The 15591-nt window shown below is 35.6% G+C and overlaps 1 protein-coding gene across 6 annotated transcripts in view; it reads right to left on the bottom strand.

Annotated features, from left to right (window-relative positions):
• PCDH11X (protocadherin 11 X-linked) overlaps positions 1-15591 on the bottom strand; it is an 814523-nt gene that overhangs the window by 383382 nt on the left and 415550 nt on the right. For 2 of the 6 annotated variants that reach the window (XM_006084704.3, XM_006084705.3), the window contains exon 4: positions 9175-9204. The exons of the other annotated variants lie outside the window; for them this stretch is intronic. In XM_006084704.3, coding sequence (XP_006084766.1) covers positions 9175-9204 — 30 coding nt within the window. The remainder of the gene's footprint in view (positions 1-9174; positions 9205-15591) is intronic. 6 annotated transcript variants of the gene reach the window in all.

A 15591-nucleotide genomic window follows, 5' to 3' on the forward strand; every position in this document is an offset into this window, starting at 1 on the left:
CAGTGATCCCACTTCTAGAAATATTTCCTAAGAGACTGGAAATAGGTTTCAGAAAGAATGTATGCACCCCTATGTTCATAGCAGCACAATTTACAACAGCTAAGATCTGGAAACAGCCCAAGTGCTCATCAGTAGATGAGTGGATAAAAAACTGTGGTACTTTATACCATGGAATACTATGCAGCAGTAAAAAAGAAGGATCTTTTAACCTTTGAGACAGCATGGAAGGACTTGGAGAGTATTATGCTAAGTGAAATAAGCCAGTCAGAGAAAGACAAGTATCACATGATATCACTCATATGTGGGATCTAATGAACAAAATATACTGATGAACAAAATAGATCCAGAGACAAAGAAGCATGGTACAAACTGTGGAATCTCAGGGGGAAGTTAGGTGAGTATGTGGGAAGAGATCAACCAAAGAAATTGTATGCATATATGCATGACCCATGGACACAGAATATAGGTTGGTGAAGGTCTGGGGCAGGGGACAGGGGCAGGCTTGAAGGGGTCAATGGGGGAACAAGGGGGACATAGGTAATACTTTCAACAATAAAGATTTATTTTAAAAAAGAAGTAAAGAAGTCCAAATTGGAAAGTTCAGTCAATTAGGACCTTATGGAAAAAATACTTTCAAAATATTCAGAACATCTGAGTTTTAAAAAGAAAATACCTCTCAAAATTGATTTCTCCAGAATACTTCTACATAAACCAAAAAATAGGATTACAATTTCCTGAATTAAGTCTTGGGAGTAGTTCACCATTCATGGCACATATGTCTTTCTGTTTTGCATGAATTCAGAGGACCATGAAACAAAGATTTTTAATTCCTTACATAATAGGCATGCCCTTTTATATTATTAGAATACTCTACATTTTATTATGAAAAATTAAAAATAAGTTTTCTTCTTTATCCAGTCCTCTATCACGGGACACTGGTTGTTTCCATGTCTTGGCCACCATGAATAATGCTGCAATGAACATAGAGGTACATATATCTTTGCTAATACATGATTTCAAGTTTTTCAGGTATACACCCAGGAGTGGGATTGCTGGGTCATATGGTAGCTCTATTCTTCATTTTTGAGGAATTGCCAGACTGCTTTCCATAGTGGTTGTACCAGTCTACATTCCCACCAACAGTGAATGAGGGTTCCCTTTTTCCACAACCTCTCCAACACTTGTTATTGTTTGTCTTGTTGATAACATATACGCAATGTAATACTTAGCCGTAAAAAAGGATGAACTAGCACCATTTGCAACAACATGGATGGACCTTGAGAACATTTTGCTAAGTGAAATAAGTTAGACAGAAAAAGCTAAGAAACTTATGATTTCACTCATATGTGGGATATAAAACTGAAACTCGTGAACACAAACAGCAGTTTTGTGATTACCAGAGGGAAGGGGGTGGGGAGATAAAAGGGTCCTAATATAAGGTGACAGGAGAAGATTTTACTTTGGGTTGTGGGCACGCAGTGGTACATAGATCTTATAACATAGAAACCCACACATGAAACCTATATGATCATATTGACCAATGTCACCCCAATCAATTTAATAAAATATTTTTTTTAAAAAAAGAAAGATATGAGACCAAATTGAAGATCAATGATATGGAAAGACCTAACATGAAACCTAAGCAAATGTAAAGACCATAAAACTGTCAAACCACTAAAAATCAGAATAAACATTTGAGTTAATTATGATCATAAACCCAATATGCTTTGATCTTGTTTGATTATTTTTAATAAAATTCCTTGAAAATTCTCAAAAAAGAAATGTTTTCTTTGAATTAAGTCAAACTTCTTATTTTTTCAAATTTGGAAATAAAGTAAAAATAATATACTAAGTGTTTTTAAAAAGTGAAATATGTTATTGTGCTAGGAATTGAGGAGATACAGAAGAAACATATACTAGATTAACAAGACCTCACAATCCAAGTATGAACATTATATACTCACTAGAGGCCCAGTGCATGAAATTTGTGCACTGTGGGGAGGGTGGTCCCCTCAACCCAGTCTGCACCCTCTCCAATCTGGGACCCCTCGAGGGATGTCTGACTGCTGGTTTAGGCCCGATCCCTGTGGGATCGGGTCAGGCCTAAACCAGAAGCCGGACATCCCTCTCACAATCCAGGACTGCTGCCTCCCAACCACTCGCCTGCCTACTTGCCTGATTGCCCCTAACTGCTTCTGCCTGCCAGCCTGATTACCTCCTAACCACTCCCCTGCCAGCCTAATCGATGCCTAACTGCTCCCCTGCTGGCCCGAACGCCCATAACTGCCCTCCCCTGCTGGCTCAGTCTCCCTTAACTGCCCTCCCCTGCTGGCCTGACCGCCCACAACTGCCCTCCCCTGCCAGCTATCTTGTGGCTGTGGGTGCTACCATCTTTGAGGGCGTGGCAGTCAATTAGCATATTCCCTCCTTATTGGCTGTGGGTGCCACCATCTTTGAGGGTGTGACAATCAATTAGCATATTCCCTCCTTATTGGCCGTGGGCACTGCCATCTTTGCAATGGTGTGAGGGTCAATTAGCATATTCCCTCTTTATTAGATAGGATGTGTTAAAATAGTTGAACAGATCACAGAAGTGTTTATAGAAGAAAGGTTCCCAGAAAGACTGAGAGACGAGCAATGGTAAAAATGTCAAATGTGAACATGTAGGTATATATGCATAACCCATGGACACAGACAGTAGTGAAGTGAAGGCCTGGGGTGGGGGTGGGAGGAGGGTGGAGGGGGTCAATGAGGAAAAAAAGGGGACATCTGTCAATAATAAAGGTACATTAAAAAATAAAGTGAATAAATCATTACAAAAATAAAAATAAAATGTCAAATGTAACAGAAATTTCTAAATGTACTAAGCAGAAAATCTTGGACAAATGATAAAAGGGTTTTATTATAGTTGGCAGGTAAAGATAACAGATTATAGAAGGGAATGTGTAATGAGAAGATTCAGTAAATAGGGGGAGATGACTCCTTCAATTTATTACTGAGCTACAGCAGTATCTACTAAGAAGAAAAGCTTACCTAAGGGGGGTACTTTTTATTTTGTGTTTCCTTTGATATATATATATATATATATATATATATATATATATATATATATATATATATATATCAAAGTGTCCCCTCGGGAGTTTGACCGACCAAGAGTTTGATCACTCACTATGATGTGTGCTGACCACTAGGGGGCAGTGTGGGACAAAGGAAGGCCCAGGCTGGCAGCTGGCAGCCAAGGAAAGGTGGCTCCCGCTGGCAGCCAGCAGCAGCTAGGGGCCCTACCCATGCACGAATTTCGTGCACTGGGCCTCTAGTTTTTTAAATAAAAAGGGAAATGGCATGCAGAAAAGACTAAAAATGTAGACATTTCAATAACTGAAAGAGAATAAATGAGGGACTAGAAAGGAACTCAAATATATTGTGTTTACAAAGATCATTTCTATCTTAGGATGGTAGAACTTAAAGTAATCTGTGGATAATTCAGTGTTGGAATTTGTGAAAAAAAATTTGAAGATGGTTGAAAGAGTTTTGGATATTAGTCTTGAGACCTGGAATAGAAAATTAATAAGAGGAGAATAAAAAGACTTCTGAATAATACCTACAGCTTAATACTATGAATATGTAGTAACCTTAAATCTTCAGTACAATTTTGAGATATTTTTTTTGTCATTAAACAGTGTTCAGTGGCCTGTGGAGAATACAATCTGTGAGGCGACTACAGTTGGAAACTGGCACTATAAAAGAGTAAGGAGCCAAGGATGGCAATGAAGAGATGGGGGGATAAATGTAAGTAGGAAACACTATCATAGGTGGGTAAAATGAAGAAGGACTAAGCAATTGGAACACCTAGTGAAGGGAAACCTCAGGTCAACCAGATAGGATAATACAAAGCAGATAATAAAGTTATAATTATAGCCCAGATGGTATAGCTCAGTGGTTGAGCGTCAACCTATGAACCAGGAGGTCATGGTTAGATTCTTGGTCAGGCCACATGCCCAGGTTGCAGGCTCCATACCCAGTGTGGGGTGTGCAGGAGGCAGTTGATCAATGCTTCTCTCTCATCATTGATGTTTCTACCCGTCTCTCCCTCTTCCTTCCTCTCTGAAATCAATACAAATATATATATTTTTAAAGTTATAATCATAAATATGGAAGACAATGTTTAAAACAATGAAATCCTTGTAATCACATGATAATAAGATTCAGGGAATGCACATATGTACATAGAAGGGTCACAGAATCAACAAAAACAGCAACAAAAATCAACAAAAAACAAATCAACACAAACAAACATGCAAGACAAAACAGACATTTATCTGTGTTGATGGCTACATTAAAGTTAGGTGCTGGCAGAAGTCTTGAATAAGCATAAAAGGAGGTTCCAAAGGGATAAAAGTAGAAGTGCCCTTTAAATTATTTGCCACATTTTGCACTAACTAAATTTTCAGTCATTACCCATTGAGTTAAATAATGAATCTATTCCAAAGCAAAATTAGAAGCTAAGACACTGTAGAAGTATCCGACGTACAATGTCCCTGGAAGAGCCTATCTATGGAATGTATGCAGGAAAAAAGGTAAATGGGTTTCCTTGCAGCGGTAATGCTACATTAGAACTCTTAGTGTGATTTAATTTTCTCGTAGCATTATTAACACAAAATTAAACATTTGATAAGAAAACTGGGTAGAATAGAAGAAATGGCACTCACAATTGCTGTAGATTTAGCCTGATGCATTTACTCCAAAAAGTAATGTATGCAAATAATCCTTCACTTTACAAAGCCAAGGAAGGTGGAAACATCTCTTCAGAAACATAGTCTTAGAATTACTTTCATTTGTATATAACCTATTAAAATATCTCAATTTGCCATTCCGTGCTCAAACTCTCAAATTATACATGTAGAAGAATTTCTTAAGAAAGGACTTCCACACATTTCTGGATTGTTGAGTGGGATAAGGGATAGAGAGGTGCCTTGCAGACACCAGTAAAGTGAATTCTTTAATATATGGTTGTTCACACATTTTCATTGCCTCTCTCTCCTTCATGTGTAGCCTTGGAGCAAATGATTACTGTACACAAATGACAGGAGTCAGGAGAAGATAGGGCAATGACAGAAAATGACTTTCGTTTGCTTTGCTACTATAGCTACTCTTTCTGTTACCCACTAGCTCATTCTGAAAGAAGCCACTTTGTAAATTTACCTCAGGCAAACATAAAGAAATAAGAAATATACTCCTTTGAGAATCTGTCAGTTCTGTTTCTGTCCTCTTCAGTTTAGCACTTTGGTGAACATACTCTTTAACAAGATTGGTCATTTGTGCAAGCCCTGAGGGCATTTAGACTCAGACATAGCCAAAAGTGTAGGGATCTTGAAGAAAAATATTTACACAGAAATTTCCAAGTTAGTGCTAACTAAGGGAACCAGTTTGTGTTTAAACAAGAAATTATTTTTTAAAAATAGTAACCAGGTTAAAATGTGTATGTCTCTCTTTTAGTTGAATATAAGCATTGCTTACACTAATTTATTCAATCCCAGGTTGAATAATGTGTTGAAATTCACCCTGTTCCCAATTTCCCAATTATGTGGTTAAAGAATGAATGAATTATGGAGTGTATCATATGCTTTTATTCTGCTCCTTGAATGCACTAGCTTTGTGAAATATAAAAGATCTGATAGGAAGAAAGTAGAAAACAGTGCCTATCTCTGTAACTTAAACTTCTGATTTGGAATGTGAAAATAGATCCTGTTGGTTGAGACGTCTGAGTCATTTAAGTTTAAACACATGGGGAAATCATTGTGGAATAGGTGCTTTGATGTTTTAGAATCTAAAAGACAATAAAGCATGACTTTAGATACTTTATTTTTAGCTAAGGTAATGTATTGCCCACCCCCATTTCTTTTTTCTTTTCTTCTTTTTTTTTTTTTTTTACAAATGCAAGACCCTTATATTTTTCACTTACTCTGAATTAAACTGAACATAAAAGCTGTATTTTATCATTTATATTAACAAAACCCAAATAGGTAAAGTTCAGGAGTTCAAGAGATTAATTCAACTTTTTATGGAAACATTTTCAATAAATCCAAAGTTAATGAACATCCTGACACAATATATTTAAGGTTTATAGCTTCTCGAATTTAATATCCAAAATACCCTTCAAATGTATACATAAGTGCAATGAACCAAAAATAAAGGACATCGGAGGACAGACCTGATCTCCTTGGTTTATGTTAACCATATTATATCAGTTCAGGTATATAATGGGTACACACCAGTGAACACTGCTTTATGGTGTGTCTGTAGCATCACCATAGTTGACAGAAATAAAAATTTGTGAACATCTTATTCTTCCATAAAAATAACATTAAATATATTCAATATAACTACCAATATACAATAAAACAATTATTTTGAGATAGAAGTATTTGTTTTATGACTTCAAGTTTTCCTCTTTTCTTTTTTACAAGAGAACTTCTGGACAGATTGCCTGGTTCAAACCATGGCTCTTCTACTTGTGAGCTCTGTAACCTTAGGCAAGTCACGGTGTTTTATGGTTTACTCATTTGTAAAAAAAAAAAAACAAAAAACATTTAGAGTTGCTGTTAGGACTAAATTTGTGTATATATGTACACTCATATATATACACACATATACATATACACACAGTGCTTGGAACAGAGTAAGCACAATATCAGTAAGTTAGTTTTATTGTTCTTACATTGGTATAGGAAGTTAATAGAGAAAATAAACAAGTGTTTATAAGTGTACCTTTTTTACTTTTGCTTTGTCTTTACCAAACTGAAATCAGGTATATTACCTTCCTACAGGCAGCTGAACTCTTCTTGCTTGCAAGCAATGAACAAGCACTAAAAAAGTGGAACATGGCCCTATATCTGGGTCTCCTTTGAACCAGCTGACCACAGGGAGAGATTTTTCCTGGTGGATCCCATTGATTATTTATCTTGCTTGTCCAGTTTCTTCTTAAAAGTTTTTGCTTATCTCTACCTGCCCTTATTTACCTTAAAAAAGAAACCATTTTTTTTTCTGTTAGGTATTAAGACCCTTGCAGATTTCAGAGATCAGAACTCTAGTCTGAATAATGTCTCTCCCTAAGTTTAGGTTTGCTTTTATTTGAAAAAAAATTATATATATATATATATACACACATACATACTAGAGGCCTGGTGCAAGAAATTGTGCACAGGTGAGGTCTGGCTGGCCCGCCCCAATCAGGGCCAATCAGGCCTGCCCGGCCAGGGAGAGGGGCCACAGGTGGTTGGCGGGCTGGCCCCACCCCTGATGGGGGGGATGATTTGGGGCGGGGCCAGCTGGAAAGAGGGACCATGGGCAGTTGGCCAGCCCCGCCCCCTGGTCAAACTCCTTTTATTATATAGGATAAATATATAAATATATAAGGATGTATGGATATATGGATATATGGATATATGGGTATGGGGGGGGGTATATATATATATATATATATATATATATATATATGTGGGGGTGTGTGTGTGTGTCCTTCACTCAAAACCACATTTTCCATTGTACCTTATATTGTGAAATTACTGGTTTAATATTTACTATTGACATGTTTGATATTAAAATTTCATGACCCAGGTGTTTTCTGAACAGGAAAATGAGTTTACCCCAGAGTGCCATATACATAGTCCTTATTTTTGAAACAAAGACATTTTTCTGTTTATAAAACAGCTATACTAGATAAATTTATCAATATTTTTGTTATTCAAAATCCCAATGTTTAAATAACTGAGCATTGGATCTATTTCTAAATTTGTCAGAATGGTTGAGAATGTCATAACATCTAAAATCTGGAGAGCTTCTCTCTCTCACTTGCGCATTCTCTCTCTCTCTCTCTCTCTCTCTCTCTCTCTCTCTCTCTCTCTCTCTCCATACATTTTACTACCCTTGCTTCTCTCCTTTTAATTGAACTCTTTTATGATCTTTTGCTTTCTGAGAGGAGTTACTTCTCAAAAACTCATTGCTTCAAGGTCACAGTGATAAGATAGTTCAGACAAGCATTTGAAAAGTCTCAGAAAGGTATATTGATTGAAAACAATCTATGCCATTATTTTAGTTTATCTTTCAAACATTAATGAAAATTAATTTGGACATTTTAGTCATGCTCCATTTTCAGGTATTTCTCACACTTGATAAAAACAGTCAGGGCTAACAGATTACTTCTGTCACAGTGTAGAAGACCCATTGGCATTTTTTTTCAAACAAAATTTGAACCCTTAAACTAGAGTAGGATAATTCTTAAATATTATACTCATATTTAACCAAAAATACAGTTAAAGTAACATTTTATTTTCTAATATAGACAGCACTTAATAATAAATGAATTTAATTTGTAAAATATCTTACATCAAAATATTACATGAAACTCATTTCTTTCAACCCCAAAATATGTTGTGGAAACTAAAACATAAATTCTAGGAAAAAATGTCAATGAACAGCTGAAAAACTATTTATTTTAGTGTTTTAGTGGTGGTGCACTTTAGCTAATTAGGAAACTAAAATTTAACAATATGTGAAAGATATTAGAAAACTATAGTTTTCTAAAAAGCCAGATTATATATATATATATATATATATATATATATATATATATATGCAGAACTTAAAAATGTCACATGAAAGATTATATTCTAAAGCCCAGTTTTTCAGAGAACATCAATTTGCTGATTAACCATGTTTAATTTAGTTACAAAATTTTTCCTTGTGACCCTATCAGACATCATCATTCTACATATTCACTAACTTTTGCTGTCACTGCTAAATTGTGAATTGATACCAGAATAATTTCTTTTATTGCTAAAATTCATCTTAAAATAACTGTATTACCAGAACATTCACAAAGTGATACTGTCAGCAGTATGACATTTTGGCACCCTGGAAAAAGAAAGTGTTGGCGAAAAATAAAATAAAATAAAATAAAATAAAATAAGGCTTGAAAATTGCTTCCAGGACCATGTAAGTGATACAAAATGTGGAAACAGCTAAGCTTGAAGTTCTTTTAAGGGAGAAGCACAACATATGTCATCTTAAATAGTTTTAACACCATATAGTAACTGCTGTAGCTTCAGAAGTTTAAGAAAAAATAGCACAACATATTTTGAAATCAATTTTCTTTGAAATGTCCAATCTTACCTTTCCTGCCTTTTTCCCCTCGGATTTCCGCTGATTTAGAATAAAATGGAGGCAAAGGAAAACAAAAAAACAAACAAAAAAAATCAGCTCCAATTTGTTACTGCAAGTACATTTTTTAAAAATGCAAAGCATGCCACTATTCCCAGTTCAATGCTACAGAATTTCGTTCTTCTATTGAAACTGTTTTCACCTGCTGCATTCATTAGTGATTTCAGTGAAGAGATATAACAACATTGTAAATCTCATGCTACAATATGAAAAGCCATATAGGAAACTTTGATCACCATCAAAAAATTAAGTTATATGCTTGGGCCAAGAAAAAGAATCCTTCCAATTAGATATTTTCCTATTATATCACATATTTCCCATCCATTTTTAAATGAATGGGTCTTTATATCAAGCATGAACATACTTTTAATAAAAACTAGGCTAGTTGGAAATTTACAAATTAGGAATAAACAAAAACATCTACACCACATTGGATACTATCTCAAAATGTTAACTTTGATGGATTATAGGAACAACTTAATTCAATTCTGTTCAACTAAATACTTTATGAAGTTATCCTAGTAAAGTCATTTTGTTCATTTTTATTTACAAACTTGTTTTTCCCCCCATCCAACCCCAGGAGACAGGTTACATTAATTTTCAAGACTCCATTTGTCCTTTAGATTCATTCTTCTTTGTAGATGGTGAATACACCATATGATAAATGGATCAAATGTCTACTTTCTAGCTAATGATGCTCCCAAGTTCTTTCTCCCCAAATCTTATACCCATTCCCTGTCATCTCTACAGTTATGCTAAAGTTTCTTTGAGAGCCTTTTTTGATACAAAGAGTCCCGAAAAACTGGAGTGGAGGTAGGGTTGATTTTGAAATAGGGTAACTACAAAGAGAGTTACAATTAATATAGTAAGACAATGGATGCTCTCTATTTTCTAGCCTATGGCATTGTCCCAGACCAAGAGGGTATATTTTTTTCCTGTCATTTTAATATTTAGTTTTCAAAATTAACATTGAAGCAAGTATCCAGACATGGGCAAAATTTTGTTGTACATGAAAATCAAACCATGCTTTATTTCCCCTTCGATATTGTGTATTTATTTTTAGCTTATGATATTCATATTGCCGTATGTGATCAAATTCAGCCACCAAGGGCTCAGTGTTAAAATTCTATTTGTCTGCGAAGGTATAGCCTGAGGATAATGCCTTGGATAATCTCTTTTAAGAAAGTGTCCTTGGGTTTTAATGTCTTTAAACAATCAAGATTTATATCTTTCTTTATTATGAATGATAATTCTTAAATAACAGGTTTAAAATGTCAAATTTCCACAAAAAATATCATGGACAAAATAAACCTACAAAATGTTTTTTCATATTTAAGAATATAACATTTTTCTTTACTTTGCAGAACTACAATGGATCCTTTTTTTATGTTTGGCCATGAGTGAGTCCTCTTGAATGACAACTATGTGAGCATTAAAATAAAAAGAAAGTACTGGAATATATTGGCTAGCATGTGAGTAGATTGGCAAATTGATACCAGATTTGATAATAGAAATATTTTTAAATCAATGCTGGAAGGGGGTAAAAACATGCTTAAAAGCAGGTTCTTTTTCCCTTATTTAAAAACTGGCCCTAAAATGACAAACATTAAATCGACCAAATCATTGTCCAAACTAAATTATATGTAGTAAAGGAGAGAGGAAAGTTAACCTGTCTGAATATTATGGGCTCAGAATATTTCATAATATACATTTGTCATATAGTTTCACATGCTGTTACTAATCTTCAGGTGTGAATATGTACATTTTTAATTTTCTGTCAATAAATGAACATTTCTCCAATTATATTTAACTAGAGGCCTGACGCATGAAATTTGTGCAAGAGTAGTCCTTCCTTCCCCAGGCTCCTGGCACTGGCTTCCCTCTGGCACCTGGGACCCGGGCTTCCCTTGCAGCCCCAGCTTCGTCCAGAAGGTCCTCTGGAAGGACGTCGGTCTAATTAGCATATTATGCTTTTATTATTATAGACTTTCTAGATTGATAAAACTGGTTGAATATAATCAATGAAAAAGAGGAGCAAGACATGGTGTATACATAGAAGTAATGAAGTTTGTTAATGTCAAGAGTATGATCCAACTAGGGGAACATCCTAAATATTTAGTCAGTTCTCTTCTTGTGCATCACACAGTAGAAAATGATGGCAGATAAGTCACCACATTGAAGGGTTATTCATGTATACATTGGGGCTGTAGCTATATTGGTACAGTTGAAAGAAATAAGATCAAACACTTTTGGTATTCCTCAATATCTATGTGCTCAATATGTATGACTGACGGGAACCAGATGCTTAGTAATAGTGTTAGTAATAGTAATAGCTTAGTCTGTTTTGGGCCTATGAATTCATAAAGAACACACCAGATACATAAGGTGAGGTCAATACAAGAATATTTATATAACGTAAAAGAATATTGCTTGCATGCAGTCTCTCTGGGAATTACAAACTCTTTTTTCCCCCCATCTCCAGGTTTACCACTTCTCTTTTCTTTCTTTAGTATAGTATAGCTATTTTCGTCATACTGGCTTCATGTAGGGTATTCCTGTGAATTGCTGCTACTTACAGCATAGCTGTCCTCATGTGCAGAATTATTAGGAATTTCTGATCACTAAGATTAATAATAGAGTAAAGGGAGCAAAACTAGGGTCAGAAGTCAAATAGGCCATGTTATTAGATACAGGTGAGAAAGAGGAGGAAACCCGAGGACAAAACACTGGAGCTATATTCTGACTGGTATGGTCAAAATAATAATATTTATAACTCTGAACATATATTAGATCATAAATAAATATTTGTCTAAAAGATAGATGAAACTGGGGAAAAGGTTGTGTGCGTTTGTGTGCATGTGTGTTTATAACACAGCAAAGTAGAAGCCTGTGGAGTAAAGTTTCTAACACTACACCAATGGAGAATACCTCCTTGCCCTGAGTCTGCACTTAAAATATATCAAAGTTTTAAGTGTAACTAATTTTTACATGGCTTAAATCTCCACACAACTATCATGGACTGGTTTAATTTTTTTTTAATATACTGTAAAAAATTAAAGAGAACTCGACCAAGATTGAAATGGGGAGGATCTGTAGGGGGAGCCCTCACACCTATCTCCATAAAGAAACCCTCCAGGAAGAACTCTTTCTTTACAACAGCCTTCCTAACATCCTCTTCCCTTCTGTAAAATAATGTCATCTTCTTTGTCCTAGTGAACTTACATGTATGGCTGCCTGTTCCTGATTGCAGTTTTCTCATTTTCCAGAATAAACTCTTTTATTTGGAAGAATATTAGCTGACTTTTTATTTAAGGTGAACAACTGACACATGTAACATGTAACATTATATTTCAGAACTTTATTCAGTTATCAACTGAGAGTTCTGTTGGCTTTAAAGGAAAGACATGTTGAATCTAATAATAATACTAAGCCTAAATGTCCTCCTCAAAATGTCTGTTTACTATCCATTTTTTTTCTAAAATGTAAACCACTATTTCAAAAGAACACATTTATGAGTATGTACCTAGGTATTGTTATTGCCTTATTGAGTTTTTCTAAATTTGAAACTGGTATAAAAATCATTTAGTGTTGATATAGCAATAAAGATAACATGAAATTTGAAATCAGAAGATTTAAGTTTTGATCTTGGGTGCAAAAGTACCTGTATGAGCTTATTCAAGCAAATTTTAGAAAGCTCTATCTCCATTCTACACTAACTTCAAATCATTAGCTACATTTAATGACTAGTAGCCCTGTGCACAAAATCTGTGCACATTAAAAGGGAATTAATTGCCCTAACCGGTTTGGCTCAGTGGATAGATCATCAGCCTTCGGAATCAAGGGTCCCAGGTTCGATTCCGGTCAAGGGCATGTACCTTGGTTGCAGGCACATCCCCAGTGGGGAGTGTGCAGGAGGCAGCTGATCAATGTTTCTCTCTCATCAATGTTTCTAGCTCTCTATCCCTCTCCCTTCCTCTCTGTAAAAAATCAATAAAATAAAATTTTTAAAGAAGGGAATTAATTAGCAGAGATATTTTAATATTGCTATTTGCCCTTTCTCTATAATAGAAGTGTGAGAGATGAAAGGAAATTAGTAAAATGTATATGAAAATAATATATAAATTTATTAATAAACAGTAACAAAAGGATATAACAACAACAGAGACATGATATAAAAGCGACAAAAACATGATATGAAAACAACAAAAACATGATATAAAAACAACAGTGATGCAAACAATGGTGGATAAAGTGATTAAACTTATTTTAATATCTCCCTGTACACAACATTAAGAGTGAAAACACTTTCAGAGTGCTTGACTAATTTCCCTTGTGATGAAGTACTTAGAGCTTTAACTGTAACATCACATGCTCTTCAAACTCAAGAGAAAGCAACATATAACTGACCATGTGCAAAAACGGGTTCAGGTAGGAATATGCCTACTTTGTCTAGAGTTTGTCCTTGTGATTTATCAATAGTCATCACAAATGCTGGCATCATGGGAAACCGTCATGGAATCAATTTAAATGGGAGGCCAGTGTCAGATGGGGACAAATTAATTCTTGGAATCAGAACAGCCTCTCCCTCTGCAGATCCTGTTAATACTTCAGTTTTGATAATGCTAGGTCGTAATCTTTTGATAATAAATCTGGTACCATTACAAAGACCCCGTTTACTATTGAGATTTCTCAATAGCATGATGATTGCACCTACTTTCAATTTTAATTTATGACACAGCATTCCTGAAGTAGTAATACTATTAAGAAATTCTATGGGAAAATTTTCTTTTTCAGCATCATCTGTGGAATCAATGGAATCATCAAACATATTCTCTTCTCCCTGCTGTCAGGGGCCAGGGTGCAGGTGAATAGGCTTGCTAGCTGGCAGGCCCCTGAAAGCAAACTGGCCACCTATCAATTCTGTGAGGAAAGGAGCTCCCTCCTCCCTCCTGTCAGGGTCTGGGGTGCAGGAGAATGGGGTTCCTGGCTGTCAGGCCACTGACAGCAAGCTATCCAACAGCAGATTCTGTGAGAAATGGGGCTCCCTCCTTTCTACTGTCAGGGTCTGGTTTGAAGGTCAGCCATGCCCCCTGTTGGGCCAGACCCAGAGTTCTACCACTCCGTGGCCTCCACCTCAGCAACCCAGGACTGACTGCTGCTGGGCGCTCCTGGTGCTCTGAGGGTGGGTTCTTCCCTCAAGCCACACAGGAAACAGCTGGGGAGGGCGCAACCCTTGGCAAAGCGACCCAGGATTCAGTGGGTCCACACTCCGAGGGCGGGTTCCTGCCTCAAACCCCGCCCTTACATGAAACAGCTCTGAGAAACAGCTTGGGGGAGGCCGCAGCCATTGCCAAGACAACCTCTGTAGGACTGACTTCTTTCTGGTTGGTTGCAGCTGTTCTTCTGGATGTGATGAACACCACCCATGGTTTTTATATAAGTAGATGATACTGAGGTTGATAATTATTGCCATTGTTAGTAATAGTGTTCTAAAACTATCACTGCCACTGCTACCATCACCTTTCATTTAGTGAGTATGAAGCATTTTCATAAATGCTTTACAAGTATCACCTTATTTAATTCTTATAGTGACACTTGATGTTGAAAAATTATCATACCCTTTTACAAAGAAGAAAATGTGGATCAAAGTGGTTAAGAAACTTAGTCACCCTACTTGTAAGGTCTACAGCTGAGGCTTAAATCTAACTTTTCTGGATTCTAAAGTTTATGTTCTAGAATGTTAGCTCCATGGCAGGAGGCATTCTGTCATTTTCTCTTTGGGAACACTGCTATATCCCAATGCTTTAAAAAAGTGCCTGGTACAAAGTAGAACTGCAATAAATATTTAAAGGCTGAATCAAATAACAAGAAAGTCCTCTATTATTTGATGATGTGATTATTGCTAATTAGAGCTAGAGTATAGTAATTAACTATGCATCTTAGTCAAAAGCACAAATTCTGGAGCCATATTGCCTGGAATCCACTGTTGTCTCTAACACTTATCACGTATGTGACTCCAGGTATGTTTCTTCTTGTCCTTTTGTTTCATCATCTGTAGAATAGAGAAATAACAGCTCCTACTCCAGAGTATTTAAAATGAAGGTTAAATGAGTAATTTAAGTGCTTCCATAGTAGCTACCATTTTAATGGTAATTTATTTTAATACCTTTATAGGTATATAATTCACATACCACATAACTCACCCATTTAAAGTATAACTTCATGGTTTTTAGTATATTCACAAATATCTGTAAATCATCATCATAGTCAATTTTAGAACATTTCATTACCTTGAAAAGAAAAAAACTCACACCATTTATTTTTTAATTTTTTTTAGTATTTTATTTTATTTTTATTTTTTTATTGCTT

Source organism: Myotis lucifugus, unplaced genomic scaffold, assembly GCF_000147115.1.
Source record: "Myotis lucifugus unplaced genomic scaffold, Myoluc2.0 scaffold_13, whole genome shotgun sequence".
Taxonomy (NCBI): Eukaryota; Metazoa; Chordata; class Mammalia; order Chiroptera; family Vespertilionidae; genus Myotis; species Myotis lucifugus.